At 40.6% G+C, this 15,156-nt stretch overlaps 1 protein-coding gene across 1 annotated transcript in view; it reads right to left on the bottom strand.

The window, feature by feature from the left end:
* RGS7BP (regulator of G protein signaling 7 binding protein) overlaps positions 1-2,427 on the bottom strand; it is a 46,814-nt gene extending 44,387 nt beyond the window's left edge. The window contains exon 1 of the mRNA XM_074813147.1: positions 1,766-2,427. Within this exon, the coding sequence (XP_074669248.1) occupies positions 1,766-1,924 (159 nt within the window). The 5' untranslated portion in view covers positions 1,925-2,427. The remainder of the gene's footprint in view (positions 1-1,765) is intronic.
* Positions 2,428-15,156: the final 12,729 nt, after the last annotated feature.

Below are 15,156 nucleotides of genomic sequence, written 5' to 3'. Positions count from 1 at the left end.
AAATTTTAAAGTCAAGTCCTCCAATTCTCATACTGAGAAAATAAACGAGTCGCTTCTCCTGCAGTAGTACATTCTGACTCTTCATGCATCCCACTGTAATTACTCTGTATAACTGAGAACTAGTATCGGGACCCATTCTTTGGCCATGCTTTCTTAAATTTCATTGCAAGAATAGCAAATAGGTTTCTCTGATTCTGGTGCAGCAAAACAATCCCAGTGCATTCCAGTATATCTGCACCCTCCCAACCTCAAACCCCAAACAAAACCAAAAGCACGCACCAAACAAAGCCCTAGGCACAGTATTTGCTAAACCTGGCTTCAACTCTCTCATTCTGTAGCTTAAGAGAATGCATGAAAGCAATGGAGAGAAAAAAAATTTTACTATGTTGTGTCATAGCGTAATTATTCTGCATTAAGTAAAAGTGGAATGAGTCTCATCCTGCAACTGGTAACTGGTTGCACCAGACACATTTTGCCAGTTCTCACCTGACATCCTGTCTGAACAGTGGACACATTCAGCCACCTCAGCATTGCCAAGGAAAAGAAAACTACACTGATGTTGCAGCACTGAGACAGAGAACAAGGAAAAAACCCATTGGTTTTATCTCCTGAATTCTACTGCATCCTGACAATCCATCTGTAAATCATATTTTATTTCTAATCAGTGAATTCTACAAAGCTAGAACTACTGTTTAACTAACCACATTATGCTGTCGGGAATGACAAAAAAGGCAGGACCCAGTAGGATCCACTTGTTGGGTATATTTATAGAGCTACTGTAGCAGCTTTTGTTCTCGGTGCACTGGGAGTTGTTCCCAATTTTGAAGTATCAGAGTGGATATCTGCCAGCCCAATTTGCTGTATTAGAGGAAAAAAATTGCCAGAATCCAGCAAAACAGAAGTAGCAGGTACCTTTCCAATGCTACCAGACAGAGCTTTAGCAAGATACAGATTTTTCAAGTGAAGTAGCAGCAACTTCATTTGTTTTCTGTCATTGGTTAGAGGAGCAATTACAGTGTCCAGCTGACTGTAGCTCAAGGAGCCAGACAAAGGGTATATGGCGCTGGTTTGGAGGAAAGTGTCAGGATCCAAGCATTTTGAACATGAATGGAGAAAAATGTCACACCGTAATGTGACAGTCCAAAACAAAAATAACATGGATGCAGGTGCCTGATCTGAGGTTTTACAATTACAATCAGCTACTCTGGCGAGACTGGGAACGGGTACCACGTATGTCAGGGACAGGATTTCAGGGCCGCAAATTCTGGGTCCCCTTTTAGCAGGTTTTTAGGGCAAGAGTGTGGTTACTCCACAAGACAGCAAGCAGAGAGTGCAGTGATGCTGTGGAGGCAACTATTTTACCTATTCAGGCTTCAGTGCACGCAAGCCTGGGGACGAATTTGGCCGGATCTGGCAAAAAGCGACTCCAGATGCTTGGCAGCGCCGCGACGGCGGCGTGTGCTGCTGGGGTGAGGGCTCCTGCTCCGGCTCCTGCAGGACCTGGCGCCCGGCTCCGGCCCCTGCCCGGCCGTCCCGCGGCACCCAGCCGGCTCCCCACAGGTCTCGTTTTCCCTCCCCTCTCCCGCTGTCGAACCGCTGCGAGTTAGGCTACGGGGCAGCACCCCCGACGGGGACCGCAGTTTTAAAAATAGTGCAACTGCACGTGATAGGAATAGGCAAGCCGGCGGGAGGAGCGGCACCGCCGCCACCGCCGAGAACCCCGCGAAAAGATACGAGCGAAGGGAAGCCCACCCGTGGTACCCACCATCTTGCAGTCATCCAGGGCTCTCTGGGTCTGGTAGGCGCTATCGGAGCCGCTGCCCCGGCGTTCGCTGTCGCGGCCGTGCGGCGGGGTCTTGCTGCCCTGGAAGATGGAGGCGGCGGAGCGGGGGCGCTTCCTGCGCCCGCTCGGTGCAGCGCTCATGCACACGCATCCGCCGCGCGGAGCCGCCCGCCGCGCGGGGCCCCGCGGGCGCGGGCAGCGCCTTCCCCCGCCGCCGCCGCCGCCGCCGCCGCCCCGCGGGGGGGTGCGGACCCGCGCCGCTCCTCGCCTCGGCCCGGCCGGGACCGCGCCGCTCACGGCAGCGAGCGCGGCTGCTGCGGGTGGTAGCCTGGCGCCTGCGGGAGAGCCCGGCGAGGGCCCTGCGGCATCGCCTCCGCTACCGCGGGGAGAGGCGGAGGGGCTGGCGCCTTCCCTCCTTCAGCAGCATGTCAGTCCCTGCGGAACCGCCCCGCCGGCGGCATGCTCTGCCGTCCTCCTCCCGGCAGCCGGCGGCGGGGGCGCGGCGAACGCGGCCGTGCCCGGCGGAGAAGGGCTCCCATCCAGCGGCCGCCGGCACCCGCCCGGTGCTCCCGCCAGGGGAGCCCGCCCCGCCGCGCCACTACGCGCTCTCCCGCGGCGCGTCTGGCCGGGAGCCGCTCGCGGGGGCCGGTAGGGCCCGGCGGGGCTGACGCCGTCAACTGCGCGCCGCCCCCACAGGGCGGGAGCGCGAGCGGCGGCCGCCCACCCCCTCCCCGGGCCTCGCCCCCCCCCCCCCCCCCCCCCTCCGCCGCTCCCCGGCCCCGCCGCGCCCCCCCGGGCCTCGCCGCACCGCCCCCCACCGAGCCCAACGGCGGCAACGGCGGCGGCGCCGCGCCCGGGCGGTCGCCGCGGGAGGCGGGTCAGCGCCGGGGCGAAGCGCCCTCCCGGTGCGTGTCCCGGGAAGAAGCCGGGCAGCGCCGTCCCTGCGGATGTCCGCGGCCGCGGCGGGGCTGCCCCCGGGCCGCCGGGGCAGTTCTACGGACGTTAGGACGTCGCCCGTCCAGCTTCTGTCGAAGTTGATGCTAATCTTCAAGAAGCTTAGTCAGAAAATGTTTTTCTCTTTAACAAAGACGCGGTTCACTGCTCAAATTTTTCTTTTACTAAAAAAGACTTCTTTTGGGGATCTTGGACGGCGTGGTGCAACCACACTGTGGATGGTATTTGCTCACCGTAGAAAAGGTTAAATAATAATCGATTGGAGACGTTGTTTCCTCTGTACTCCAGCAGGACAGTGCTGTCGCAGGTCACCGGGCAGGTGCTCACAGCCCCCCCTGGCCCTGGGCTCCAGCCCCTCCAATGCCATCACCTGTTGGCCTGTGCCCGCACTGTGGCCGTGGCCACGTCCCTGGGGCCCCTGGGGGACTGCACTGCCCAGGGGCGAGCGACGGCCTGGGCCAGCTTCAGCTGCAGGACGGGGCCTATTCCTTTCTGTAGCCAGGTAGCTATGGCTGCTTAGCTCACTTCTGGTATAATTTTATTTCTTCAGGACATTAAATAAGTTTTTTGTGTTTCAGTAATGTTCGTGATTCCAAAGGAACGCCAAGCGCGTCACACACAGAAACCCAGTCTTGCTAAGGAGCTTGAATATGCCAGCGATGGATGGCGTTCTGGCAGGGTGAGGGCCTCCTTTCAGGCTGTGCTGAGCATTAGTGTAACAGAGACCCTGGTATTGACCCAGGTTTGGACATTGCCTATTAGTCTACTTTGAAACTCTTTTTAGACATTTCCTGGTATTTTCCCAGAAATGGAAGCTAGTGGACATGTGTTAGTGTCCATGGATATGCAGTGCTTGTGAGCACTGTCATCGCTTCAGGTAAAACTAAAGTGACCTTGTAATTACAATGTTACTGTTGTAAGCATGCTGCTAGACCTTCAGCATCCAGAGCAGCAAGAACTTGCAGTTCCAAGTGCTATTTGAAGGACACCATGGGGGTTTTTTTCTTAGTAAACTTAATTCCATTACTTGTAGGAAAGAAATTCTTGAATCTGGTGCTGCATGAACACAAGCTTTGAGCCGGGACATCATATTGCTTCCATATACAGACAAACCATTACCTGATGATGAGGAAAATATTTTAACACTGACAAAAAGCAAAATGAACACATTTTCTCCTCACATCTATATAGAACAAAACATACATTTGCAAAGGGAAAGTAGAACAGTACTATGGCACATTAATGCTAGTGTTTTAATTGCTGCTCAGGTATCATTTTAGTCATATGTTCTAGTCTTACTTCAGTCTACTTCTAGTCTAATTAAGAGCTACTGTAATAGCAATAATAATACTAATACTAAAACCAACAACAATAAATCTACCAAAGAGTGCAGCATGTTTGCTTATACATTACCTGTCTTGGCTGAAGTTCTGGTCCCTTGAAGTCAATGCCAGAAGTCCCACTGACTTTTTTAAAAGGTTAGAATTCAGTTCCTGGTGATATATCTGCCCTGTATAAAGCTAAATCACAGCTGAGTTTTGCCCTTCAGCCAACATCTGAAACAGTTTTGAAGTCTCAGTGAACTACAGCATGTTTGCTCCTGATTGTATCTTCAGTATGTCCACATTTGGATGGTGATTCTTTCTGCAATTTATAAGACTGCATGTTTTCACCATTCTTCCAGCCTACCTCTGAAATCACCATGGAACATGATGAATTTGATGGCACCCCAGGGTTATGCTGGAGAAGTGGGAGTGACAGGGAACAAACCAGTCTGGGATGCATATGAAACAATGATTCTTGTAGCCATCCCAGTTCTTGGGCTGGGAGGAAAAGCTCCAAGCTAAGCCACCAAATGCTGTTGCAGGGTGGGCAGTGGGAGCAATAAGACTCAGGCTGAAAATACATACTACCAGGAAACAAAATGTTTTCACGAAAAAATGGAGGTATATATGTTGCAAAGCTTTCCTAAAAAGAGAGAGATGTGATCCTTTCCTCTTGTTTGAACTAGAGTTCCTGTCACAAATGGCTTTCTAGCTTTTATTCTAGCTTCGTCTCCTGATGTTTAATGGATTGCAACAAGCAGGAGCTTGCTGCTCCCTCCTTCAGCATCCTCTCAAGACCGTAGGTAGGTGACCCTGAAATAAATTCAGAGAGTACTTTTCCTGTTACATAGTCAAATTCTTTGTCAACTCATAATGAAATAAAACTAAATATGAAGGCTTTGCTATAGCTAGCCTATATTGTAATTCTAAAAAATGAACCAAGATGAACTTTTTACTTGGGAGTCTCTCTTGTTCCATTTTGTTGTAATCTTTGTCTAATCCTTTTATTTCTCTGGTCATTGGCTTCTGGTAATATTTCCCAAAGGTGAGTAGAATTTAATGGACTAGGTAAGTTATGAAAGGATTAGCTGAGAAATGTGAGGAGATATCTTTGGAGGGGAAAAAGAAAAAGACAGTGAAAAAGAGGCAAAGAAATAAAGAAGGCAAAAAAGGCTATTTCCATAGAAAGAGATACAGAGAGAGAAGAAGAAACCAAGAAATAGGTACTGATGAAAATAAAGGAAAGTAATTCTGTATGATCTTCTTAGGACAGAAAAATAAAATATAGGTTTTTAAAGGTAGATTGAAAATAAAAAGTTAAAAATAACAACAGAGACTTTTTCACATTTCCTTAAAATACTTTTTTAAAGGAAGTGAACCAACTGTCTTTCTAAGTAAATATGGTACATTTTTAACAAAGCACAAATTTATTCCCTGGAAATGCAGGGTCAGATCAATGTCTGTAAGTAAAGTACTCGATTTTTGTACCAGATTTCTTGTCCAGTAAAACTGTTTAACCCTTGTAAATATCAATGTAGTAATGCATTTGAGAATCACAACTTCAATGGCCATTTCTTTTTTATTAATAATTTCCTACAGTCTGGGAAGTTAGGGAAAGGAGTGCCACGGGAGGCACTATTCTGGCCTGATTCCATAAATAAGATTTTTATGTATCCCAGGTGTTAGCCCTCCTGACTTCAGAGATCCTCCATCAGTGGCAGCTTCCTGCACCCCTTCTCCTCAGCCTGTACTCAGTGCAGGGCTTACCAAGTCAAATAATTCTGTAGCAAAGATTGCACATTAGTATGTTTTTAGTGTCTACTAGTCTAATACCAAGATATAGAAAAATATGCTTAGTCTCTTTAGAAGTCAATGCAGTGTTTTTGACCACAAATTCAGTAATTGACTCTCCTTTTAAAATGTCTAAAAATAATTTGCATAGCTACCCCTCAAAGCAGTGACATCTCTGTCCTGTGAAATTTATAGCCACAGTTCAACAGACTAGCAATATATTAAATGAGATTGTAAAGAAAACAGGAACATTTTTGTAAGTTCTGTTGTGTCAGTCTCAACAACTTCCAAATTTACTTAGGAAACTAATGTCCATGCAGTGTATTGTCAGTGGAGATGCTGAGGAAGAGGCTTCTTTTGTTTGCAGTCACTGGAATTAAACAAATGCAGTCATTAATGAGTCTGTCTGTAGCTGTCAGCCCAGTATAGGCATGTTGCTCCTGGTTATGAATGCATGAAACAACATGCTTAAGCTAGCAAAAATGTCAAAATAGCTTAGTCTGCCTTACTTCCCTTCTCTGCAAGTGTTGCAGAAGACTGACTGTGACACTTAAATCATGCCCTGAGGATGCTAGAGATTATTGTGGTGATATTTTTGGCACTTAAGAACTACTGTATTCCTTAAATCAGAGAATGAAAGAAATTCTAAATAAAATAATCCAGGATATGTTCCCACCTTCTCTATTTCCTTTACAACATGTATTTACACATGTAATTCCAACATGAATTTATATGGAAATACCCGTGGGAGCACTCAGGGAGCTAGACAACTAACTGTTTCAAATTTTACCAGATACCAGATTTGCCCAACACAATTTAGAATTTAATGACAAGGAAATCTAAGAAAATGGCCCATACAACCAGATATTTTTTGCTTTCACCTCTATAATTTTTTTTAAAAACACAGTATCATTGCTAAAATAATTCTAATGCCATCAGCACTTCTGTTATTATAAGAAAAAAACTATGCCCACTTCAAAAAAAAAAAAAGCATTAGCATAACAAATCTTCAAACTGCAGAAATTAAAAATTATTTGTGAAAGGAACAAGACTAACATCAGCTCCCCATTATGAAAGTATCAGTGGAATAATTTACCTTCAGCTCTAGTGTAGTGAATAGAATGCAGAATGATTGCAATAAATAAATAAATAAAATTTTGCCTTAATGTTATCTTTTTTATGATAGAAAATCTGGCATAAAAACAAAGCCACACAATGAATTGGAGATAAAAAACACCACTGATAAATCTTTCTGTTGTCTGTTAAAAAGCCAAGAAAAATTATCTTTAAGGTCATAAAGCACAAACCCCAAAGTAATTTAAAAATACTTATGAGAACTAACAATTAAAAGCTAAGTTTTATCATATCATTTAAATCTTTATGAATCACAAGTCCCATGACAAATTTCACAAATGAATGAGTAGTAAAATATTAGAAGAAAGTCTTACACATAATAAATCTGTACATTATTTATGGAATGGTGAAGATTAAACTCTTAAAGCAAAAACATTGCCATTATTAATGGCAGAATAGGAACAGCTATGGAATAGAGAACACCATAGATTTGTGAGGAGCTAGCTGTAAGACAGAGGAGTGAGAGAATGCAGCTCTAGCCAAACAGATGTTTAAGAAATTAATGTCTATAGTTGTATCAGTGCTTTGCTACATAGAAAATGCAGTGTTTGGCATATAGTTCTTTGGAGACTGCTGGATGGATGCATAGGAGAAATATGTGGGGTTTGTGTTTTTATATTAAATGTATAAATTGCAGTCCTCTGTGTATGCAGAGTGTATACTTAATTCAAAAAACCAAGTATAGTCTTTTGAGAATCTGAGAATAATGCATAAAACCCAAAACCAAATAATCCTTATCCCCCTTACTCCTGCAGGAAAAATGCCTGGAGCAATAGAGAGGCCTTCCACTGCATCTTCAGGAATATTTAAAAAAGTCAGATGCTCTATAGAAGTGGAATAGATAGCAAAACTTGTAGTCATTATCATGTCTATGGTTGTTTTGTAGAACCATGTGGTTACTAGAAATAAAAGTCCTATACAAAATTTCTGGTTTAGTCAGTATGAGAAATGGTTTGCCACTGTGTCTATACTGTCTCCTAGTCACATGGATCAGGTGCTCAGAAATGGAATAGCAAGCAGGATAAACTATACCAGTGAGAGGAATCTTGCTAGTAGGCTACATGCATACACTTTTTAAAAGAAAGATTATATGTTGGCTGCTCTCTTTTGAGATTTTAAAAAGCAGATATCCGATAACATTTAAAGAAGAACAAATATTTTCAGATTTTAAAAGCAAGTCAAGGATAGTGAAACTTCGCTACTGTATCTAATGTGAGTATAGCACAAGAATTATGCTATTACAAGAAATAATCCAAAGGTAACTCTCAGAGCTAGGGATCCAATGAAAGTCTGGAAACTAAATCAGACTGGACACTCAGGCTTAGTCAGTTTGACAAAATTCTTTTTGTGTTACAAGAAAATGAGAATACAACTCAGAATCAGTAAACTCATTAGAGGCAGGGATATAATGAAACCTCTTCTGTTTGCCATCTGAATTTGGCCTTTGTGAAAAAGTCTTTACTGGCTACTTTGTATCTCCACTCCTCTGCTTGTCCTGATAACTATTCGCTAGCTACATGTTTGAAAGAGATATTGTAGCACCCACAAAGCAAACTTTGACTTCAATTTCAGTTATTCTGTTGTTGTACATTTCTGTTGAAAGGTTGGAAGAGACACAACATTGATTTTTGAAATTATCGTTATTTCATTTTGGAATTAATGTTTTATTTAAATGAACAGAAATGGATCACATCCTCTTAAGAGCTGTCATCTGGACTGTTACCCTGCAGGTCCAATACATTTTCACATTTGAAAGGTTATTTTAATAACCACATATTCACATTTTCTTTAAATGAAAGCTTAAATCACACGGAAAATGATGTGGTTTCCATGTAAGTGTTGTTACAGCACACCACAAGCAATGACTTAATCTACTTTTGGTACATGGCAAGTGCAGCACAGTTCATTTTTACATGAAAATGCAGTGTGGGTTGAATTGAATGATCAGTGATTTCAGCAGGGAAACCTAAGCTCTTATTCTGCCTTACAAGCTTTTTAGCCTTACTGCTCTGAGTAACTGCACTGAAATCAAGCCATTCTTAATAGAAACCTATGCTGCCAAGTGCCTTTGTTGTACTTGTCCTTAATCAGTTATCAACCTGCTTTCACCAAGCTCATCAACCTACTAAACTAACTTTTTTTTTTTTTTTTTTTTCATGGGTATAATTTTCAACTCAAAACAAAACAAACAAAAACTGTAATTGTTCCTGATGAATGCTGTGCACTTCTGAGAATCTGGCTATGAATGTGTGACATACAAGGACGCTAATAAGGACCTTCAGTTTTTGCTTTTCTGACCTTTAAATATTGCATTATCTTTTTAAAAATCCAGAAAAGGATTAAGAATGATGGTGCTTCCTGATGTTATTCCAAGGATATTCACTGAAAGCAGGGAAACTTTTAAGGAAAACAAGAACTGAATAAGCTAAGACATTTAAGAATATAAAATATAGAATATGAAAATCAATAAAAAACCCCCAAAATATGATTATCAATATGAAAGCAAATAAACGTTGTTTGTTTGTTGTTTGTTTGTTTGTTGTTTGTTTGTTTGTTTCCCCCTGGTGTTTCAGAATGGTAGAATGGTGGCTTCTCAGAAGATGCTGTCCAAGATTCCCAGTTTTGTCATTTTATTATATGCATGATTTTGCAAAATGTAGTGAGTTGAAGATTGCTTTAATTTTCTCTCTTTACCTGTGCAGAAAGTTTGGTAATCATTATCGTGGTGTGGTTGTGCTGTTTTGCTGCTGTAGGCCTGCAGTTTTACCTTGTTTGTTGGTTACTGAGGCAATGGAGAGATTACTAAACAAGAGAAGGATGAAGGCTCTGTCTGGCAACTTCCATCTCCTGTAATTCTTTCTCCTTTCTGCTTTGCAGATGACAGAAAGAAGAACACTTTCTAATAATTTTTACTTGGGCTTTGCATGATAGTGAAATAAATAGCTTTGTAAGAGTAAAATAATAATTAAACATGATCATGAATTCTGAAGAGGTAGGGTTTAGCGAGACATATTCACCAAGACCAATGTTAATGACAGTGTATTTCAAAGGCAAAAAAAGCAAAGCATCTTAAGTTTTAATGAATCTTACTTAGATTGAGAAAAGGACACAGCATGTGGGAGGACCTGCAGAGATTTGGAAAGATATAGCACATCCTTGTCTTGAAATATGTTTTTAAAATCCTGCATGAGGCTGTTGTGCTGCCAGTAAAGAGCTAAAGATTTGAGAATGTATGACTACTCTCCTAAAAATATAGGACCGAATTATTTTGTAGAGGCAAAGAAATAAGTGCTTGGTTTCAATGTTGTTTCATGGATTTGCATTTTCTTTCTTGCCTTTTCTTTGTTTCTGTTCTTCTAAACTTTGTCCTATTGTTTCTTTGCTTTAATTTCATCATATTTTATGCTGTATGTTTTTTAATTGGCTTGTTTTCATCTTCTAGTTTGTTCTTCTAGTCTTATATTACCCTTCTACTCTATATTTTTTCCTTATTTTTCCCATTTTGTTTCTCACTCATTTCCCTGTTGTCCACATTCCGATCTGTATGTTCTGTGTGATCAAAGGACCGTTTTCTGTTCTGTTCTAAATGACAAGTGGAACTATAGTTTCGAAGTTAGTGTGTCAGATGTCCAAATATGAGCTGACTTCAAAACTTACCCTGCACAGGCTAAAACTCATTATTATAGAGGAAGTTTTATTATACAAATGAACCTTAAAAATGACATAAAAATTCATACGTAGACACAGACTATACTACATGGTAGACTTACAGGGCCAGATCCCTAGTCCTGCCTTTGTTGACCATGAGTAAGCATAGAGGACTGGAGAAATCCTGTGGAATACATGCTACATATATATGGAATATATAAATATATACACTATGGATTAATATCTGCTAATGTAGGATTTCTTCCTCTTCTTCCTGGGGAATGCCAAAGCTAAAGGAGGACAAAACACTCTGAACAGCAGCTTAAGGAGTAATCAATGTGTTACTCTTAACATGGAGTTAACATGAACAGGTTCAGCAGATGCCTGCTGAGAGTCCAGCTGTGTTCAGTGCTTCCCATATCCCCCAGATGACAGTACTGGGAATATGATTGTTAAACTAGATGACATGAATGTGAAAGGTATAGCTGCTGGAACTTAGATGTATGAGAATTCATTGTGATCCTGACAAACTGAAGATGCCATCTTTTAAAATGTTGTGAAATTGTGTAAGGGAATGTATAAGATACTGCACTTTGGTAGAAGTTACCCACCATACAAATGTAATATTGAGGTAGGTAAAACCCTGCAGAACAGGATCTAGGCATTTTTGTTGTTGACTTGAAGATGAAGCTATTAGTAAGAAAAATCCCTGTCATACTAGGAGGTAGAATTAGCTTTACAGGTAGCAAATACTTGAAATAATAATTGCACTTAGTACTTACTCAGTCTTGGCTTTACCAGTTGGTAAACACCTATCCAGTCTGGTGCCTTGTACTTCAAGCAAGATGTGGGCCACTTGGAGAGAAGGGCAGGGAGAAAAAAATTGTAAGGTGGGCTAGAAAACATGAACTCTGTAGAGACTGAAAGTTCTGGAAATAGATGACAGGGAAAACAGCAGTTCTCAAGTACCCAAAATGCTACAGCATAAGGAAAGGAATAAACTGTTTTGGGTTTGTTGTTTGGTTTTTTTTTTTTTGTTTGTTTGTTTGTTTGTTTTTCCCCCCTGGCATCATAGAAATATATAATACATTTCAGCAAGAGCATACAGGTTAGACTGAAAATTCTTTTTAATGTTAAGGATAGTGAAGGGCTGGATTAGTTTTCCACAGGAGACTTTAATTGAAAGTTTTAAAGAAAAATGTAGACAATCTTCTGCCAGAAACTATGCACGTGTTGTTAATCACCCCTTAAGAAGGAAATTGGATTATAGACTCCTCAAGGTCCTTTTCAACTATTCTTCTGTGAATTTTTTGAATTACAAAAATATCATGTCAGCTTCATAAAGAATATTAACTTACAAATATTGCTATGGGATGTAAAAACTGCTTTCACAAACTTCCCCAGTCTTATGAAAGGTTTTGTCATTTCATGGAAGTTTATTTGTCAATTCATGAGACAGGTAATTTCTTCCACTGTATTTGCCACTACTTCAGCATCTTTTCCACTTTTTAAATTCAGTACTTCTGCAAGAACATTTCTTAACATTCAGTTACTGGAAATGCTCTTCCCCACTAGAACACTAGGGAAGTGATTTAATGACAGCAGTATCAGTGCTATTAAATATTCCAAAAATTTGTACAGCTGTTAAAGATAAGGGCAATGAAGAAGTGGGGAAAAAACAATGGACGAGAAAAGGAGGAACATATACTAACATGAAGAAACAGGGTGGGAAAAGCTGAAAAGCAACAGAGAGTGCTTATGAATGATGAAATAAAGTGAAATGGAAAGTGGTAAGAGAGCAGTTATTTAGTAGAGAAGGTCAAGTGAGAAAACACAAGTCAGTGAGACACAGAAAAGGAGCAAGTCCACATTTTGCCTGTAGCCTTTTTCTATTTTATCCCTCCCTTTCTATTCACTGAACACCTGCTATTGACATTTGAAAAAGAATGGAATGTTCTAAGCATTGCTCATCTCTTCTATTTGTAAATATTTTCAGTTATTTTGAGGAAATGCCAAATGAAATCTTTATTAATTCAGCAATGAAAAGGAAGCTACAAGTATGGATGAATGCAAAAACAGTATGTCAAGTGGACCTGGGTTTTGCTTTTCCTTGTAGAATTGAAACCAATACAAAAAGTTTGATTCTCTGAATCTGCTTACTATTTTTAGTGGAGACTGCTTAAATCCATCAGTTTTATGTGTAGCAAAAAAAAAAAGAAAAACACATGATTCTTATTTTAAATGTGCTGCCCATTTGCAGTCTTTGCTAAATAATATCTAAGATAAGTTGAATTTTGTAATACCTGAAGTTGGTTTGTTCCCAGTTGTGGGTGGTCATCTGCAGCTTTTTGATTATAAGTTGTCTCAGGCAGGACCTTGTGTTCTTACCCTTAATGCAGCTTGTGGTCTTTGCATTGTCAACACTGCCTGAATTCTTGATGTGATGTGTAGAAAGATGTTGTTTTGATCCAGTGGCTGAAGTAGTGCTCTGCAAGCCTCAGCATAGTCCTTGTCACAGCAGGACAAGCACACAATCTGTATAGTGGCAGCATCTTTGTGGCTTTTCCAGTCCCTGTTAGAGGTGTACCACAGTAAGCCTGTGCTCTGCAGAGCCCAGCTTCATAGGATACATAGGGTGTAGGGCATGCACTTTTGCAGACTCTTGCCCAAAACTCCTCTCTACAAGTAGAATATCCTCTTCAAGCATGAATGAAGAGTCAAAGTTTGCCTCTAAAATTGCAGAAATAAAAGGAAAATCTAATCCCAGAAGTATGGGGCTGTAATATAAAATCAACAGTAACTTCTTTAAAAAAGAAAACATCTCATCTGTAATCTAAATGCTACTTGTAGCAACTATGGGACCATTACTTCAGGGGAGAAGTAAATCCAAGATCATTTAAGTCTATGTAAGATTTTTGGTCTGGTTTATAATCTGCTTTGAAATTAACAGAAAAACCATACAAAGTGTGCTTTTGTAAAGAAATACTTCTTAATAAACAGAGTAATTGACTCTTAGTTGAAACATACTTTACTTTTGATGTGAGCAGCAAGTGTTCAGACTCCCAAATGAGATTGTGACAAATAGTTTCAGAACCAGAAGACAACAAAACTGGCTACCAAAACCAGCAGTGTGGTAACCCAGGAAATTATGAAACACAAGATAGTTTGTTTGACACTACCCATATAAATAAGCCAAAGGGTTGTTTAGTGTTGTTAAGACAGCACAAGGCTTCATATGAGCCAAAAGGGGAAAGCAAATATATGTCAAGTAGATGATTCCTTCTCTTTACAGATTTCTTTTGTTTGTCTTGCTTTTTGTTTCCAAACATACCTGTCCTTTCAGCCATGGATTTAGTTGGGTGGAAGAATGAGGTCTTTTTACAGTCCTTATGGTTTTTGGTTACTCTTTTGCAAAGCTCAGATGCTAGTTAATTTTTAGGAAGTGAATTAAATTCCTTATAATAAAATTTGGTTTTCTGCTCTCATTTTACATATACTTTGAAACAAGAATGTATAACAAGCATGTTACACAAAACATGCACGAAACATGAAAAGATCATATTTTTCAAGGAAAAGTACCATAAGAGCTTGCATCTATAAAAATCTGCCTGTGTACACACTCACAGTCACTTCCATATTAAATAGTCCTTCCGCTCATGCTAGTATTATTTCAAGTTTGATAAGTATGTGCGATTTTGCCCTTAGCAAATAAACCCTCTGCAGAAGCATCTTAGCATCCAAAACCCTCTAGGATAATTTGTTGAAGAGGGAGCTTTTCAGGGACTACACCTTTGAGGATTTGAACTGAAAGCCCACTTAGTGCTGCCTTTATGTGGGATTCTGTAACATACACAGATTTGAGAATGCTGTGGCCAGTATTTCTTATGCCTACTGTTATACTATTTGATGTTTTTTGTAGGCTACTGAGAATGATTTTTTAACTTCCTTCATATTATTTAATGTTTAATACAGAAAATAATATCATACTAAACTGATTTTTTTTTTTTACCTCAACTATCTGTCAGGGCATTAAATGCAACCTTTTTTTCTTGACACTTCATAAAAAAATGCTCTCATGAGGATGATTTATGATTTTTTTGACATAGACAACTTGTGAATTGAAACTAATAGATGCAGAAAAGTGTCCTTTACAATTGTGCGTGTCTAGAAGAGCTGCAAAAATAAATTAAATTGATCAAGATTTTTTTTTTTTCATAAAGGATAAATGGACTAAGTTCCCCTATCAAGTTTATTTTAAGGACAAGGTGAAGTGTATGTTTTCCTCAATCTCTACCTCACAGTAAATGATACATAAAACTGGCATTTGGCTAAAACTTACAGTTATTTGTATTAACTTTAAAAAATTATTTTCTGAACATGTGTTTAGGAAACCATGAATTTGATTTTGGTGTTGGATATTCTGGAAGAATATGTACAAAAAATTTAGTTTTTCAGGCTTCCTCCACAATGTATACAACAGATTTACTTTGGAACCATTAGGTCACATCACGGTCAAAAAAA

The sequence above is a fragment of the Strix aluco genome, chromosome Z (assembly GCF_031877795.1).
Source record: "Strix aluco isolate bStrAlu1 chromosome Z, bStrAlu1.hap1, whole genome shotgun sequence".
NCBI classification, from domain to species: Eukaryota; Metazoa; Chordata; class Aves; order Strigiformes; family Strigidae; genus Strix; species Strix aluco.
The sequence above is the reverse complement of the archived record's forward strand: the minus strand, read 5'-3'. Positions and strand labels throughout refer to the sequence as shown.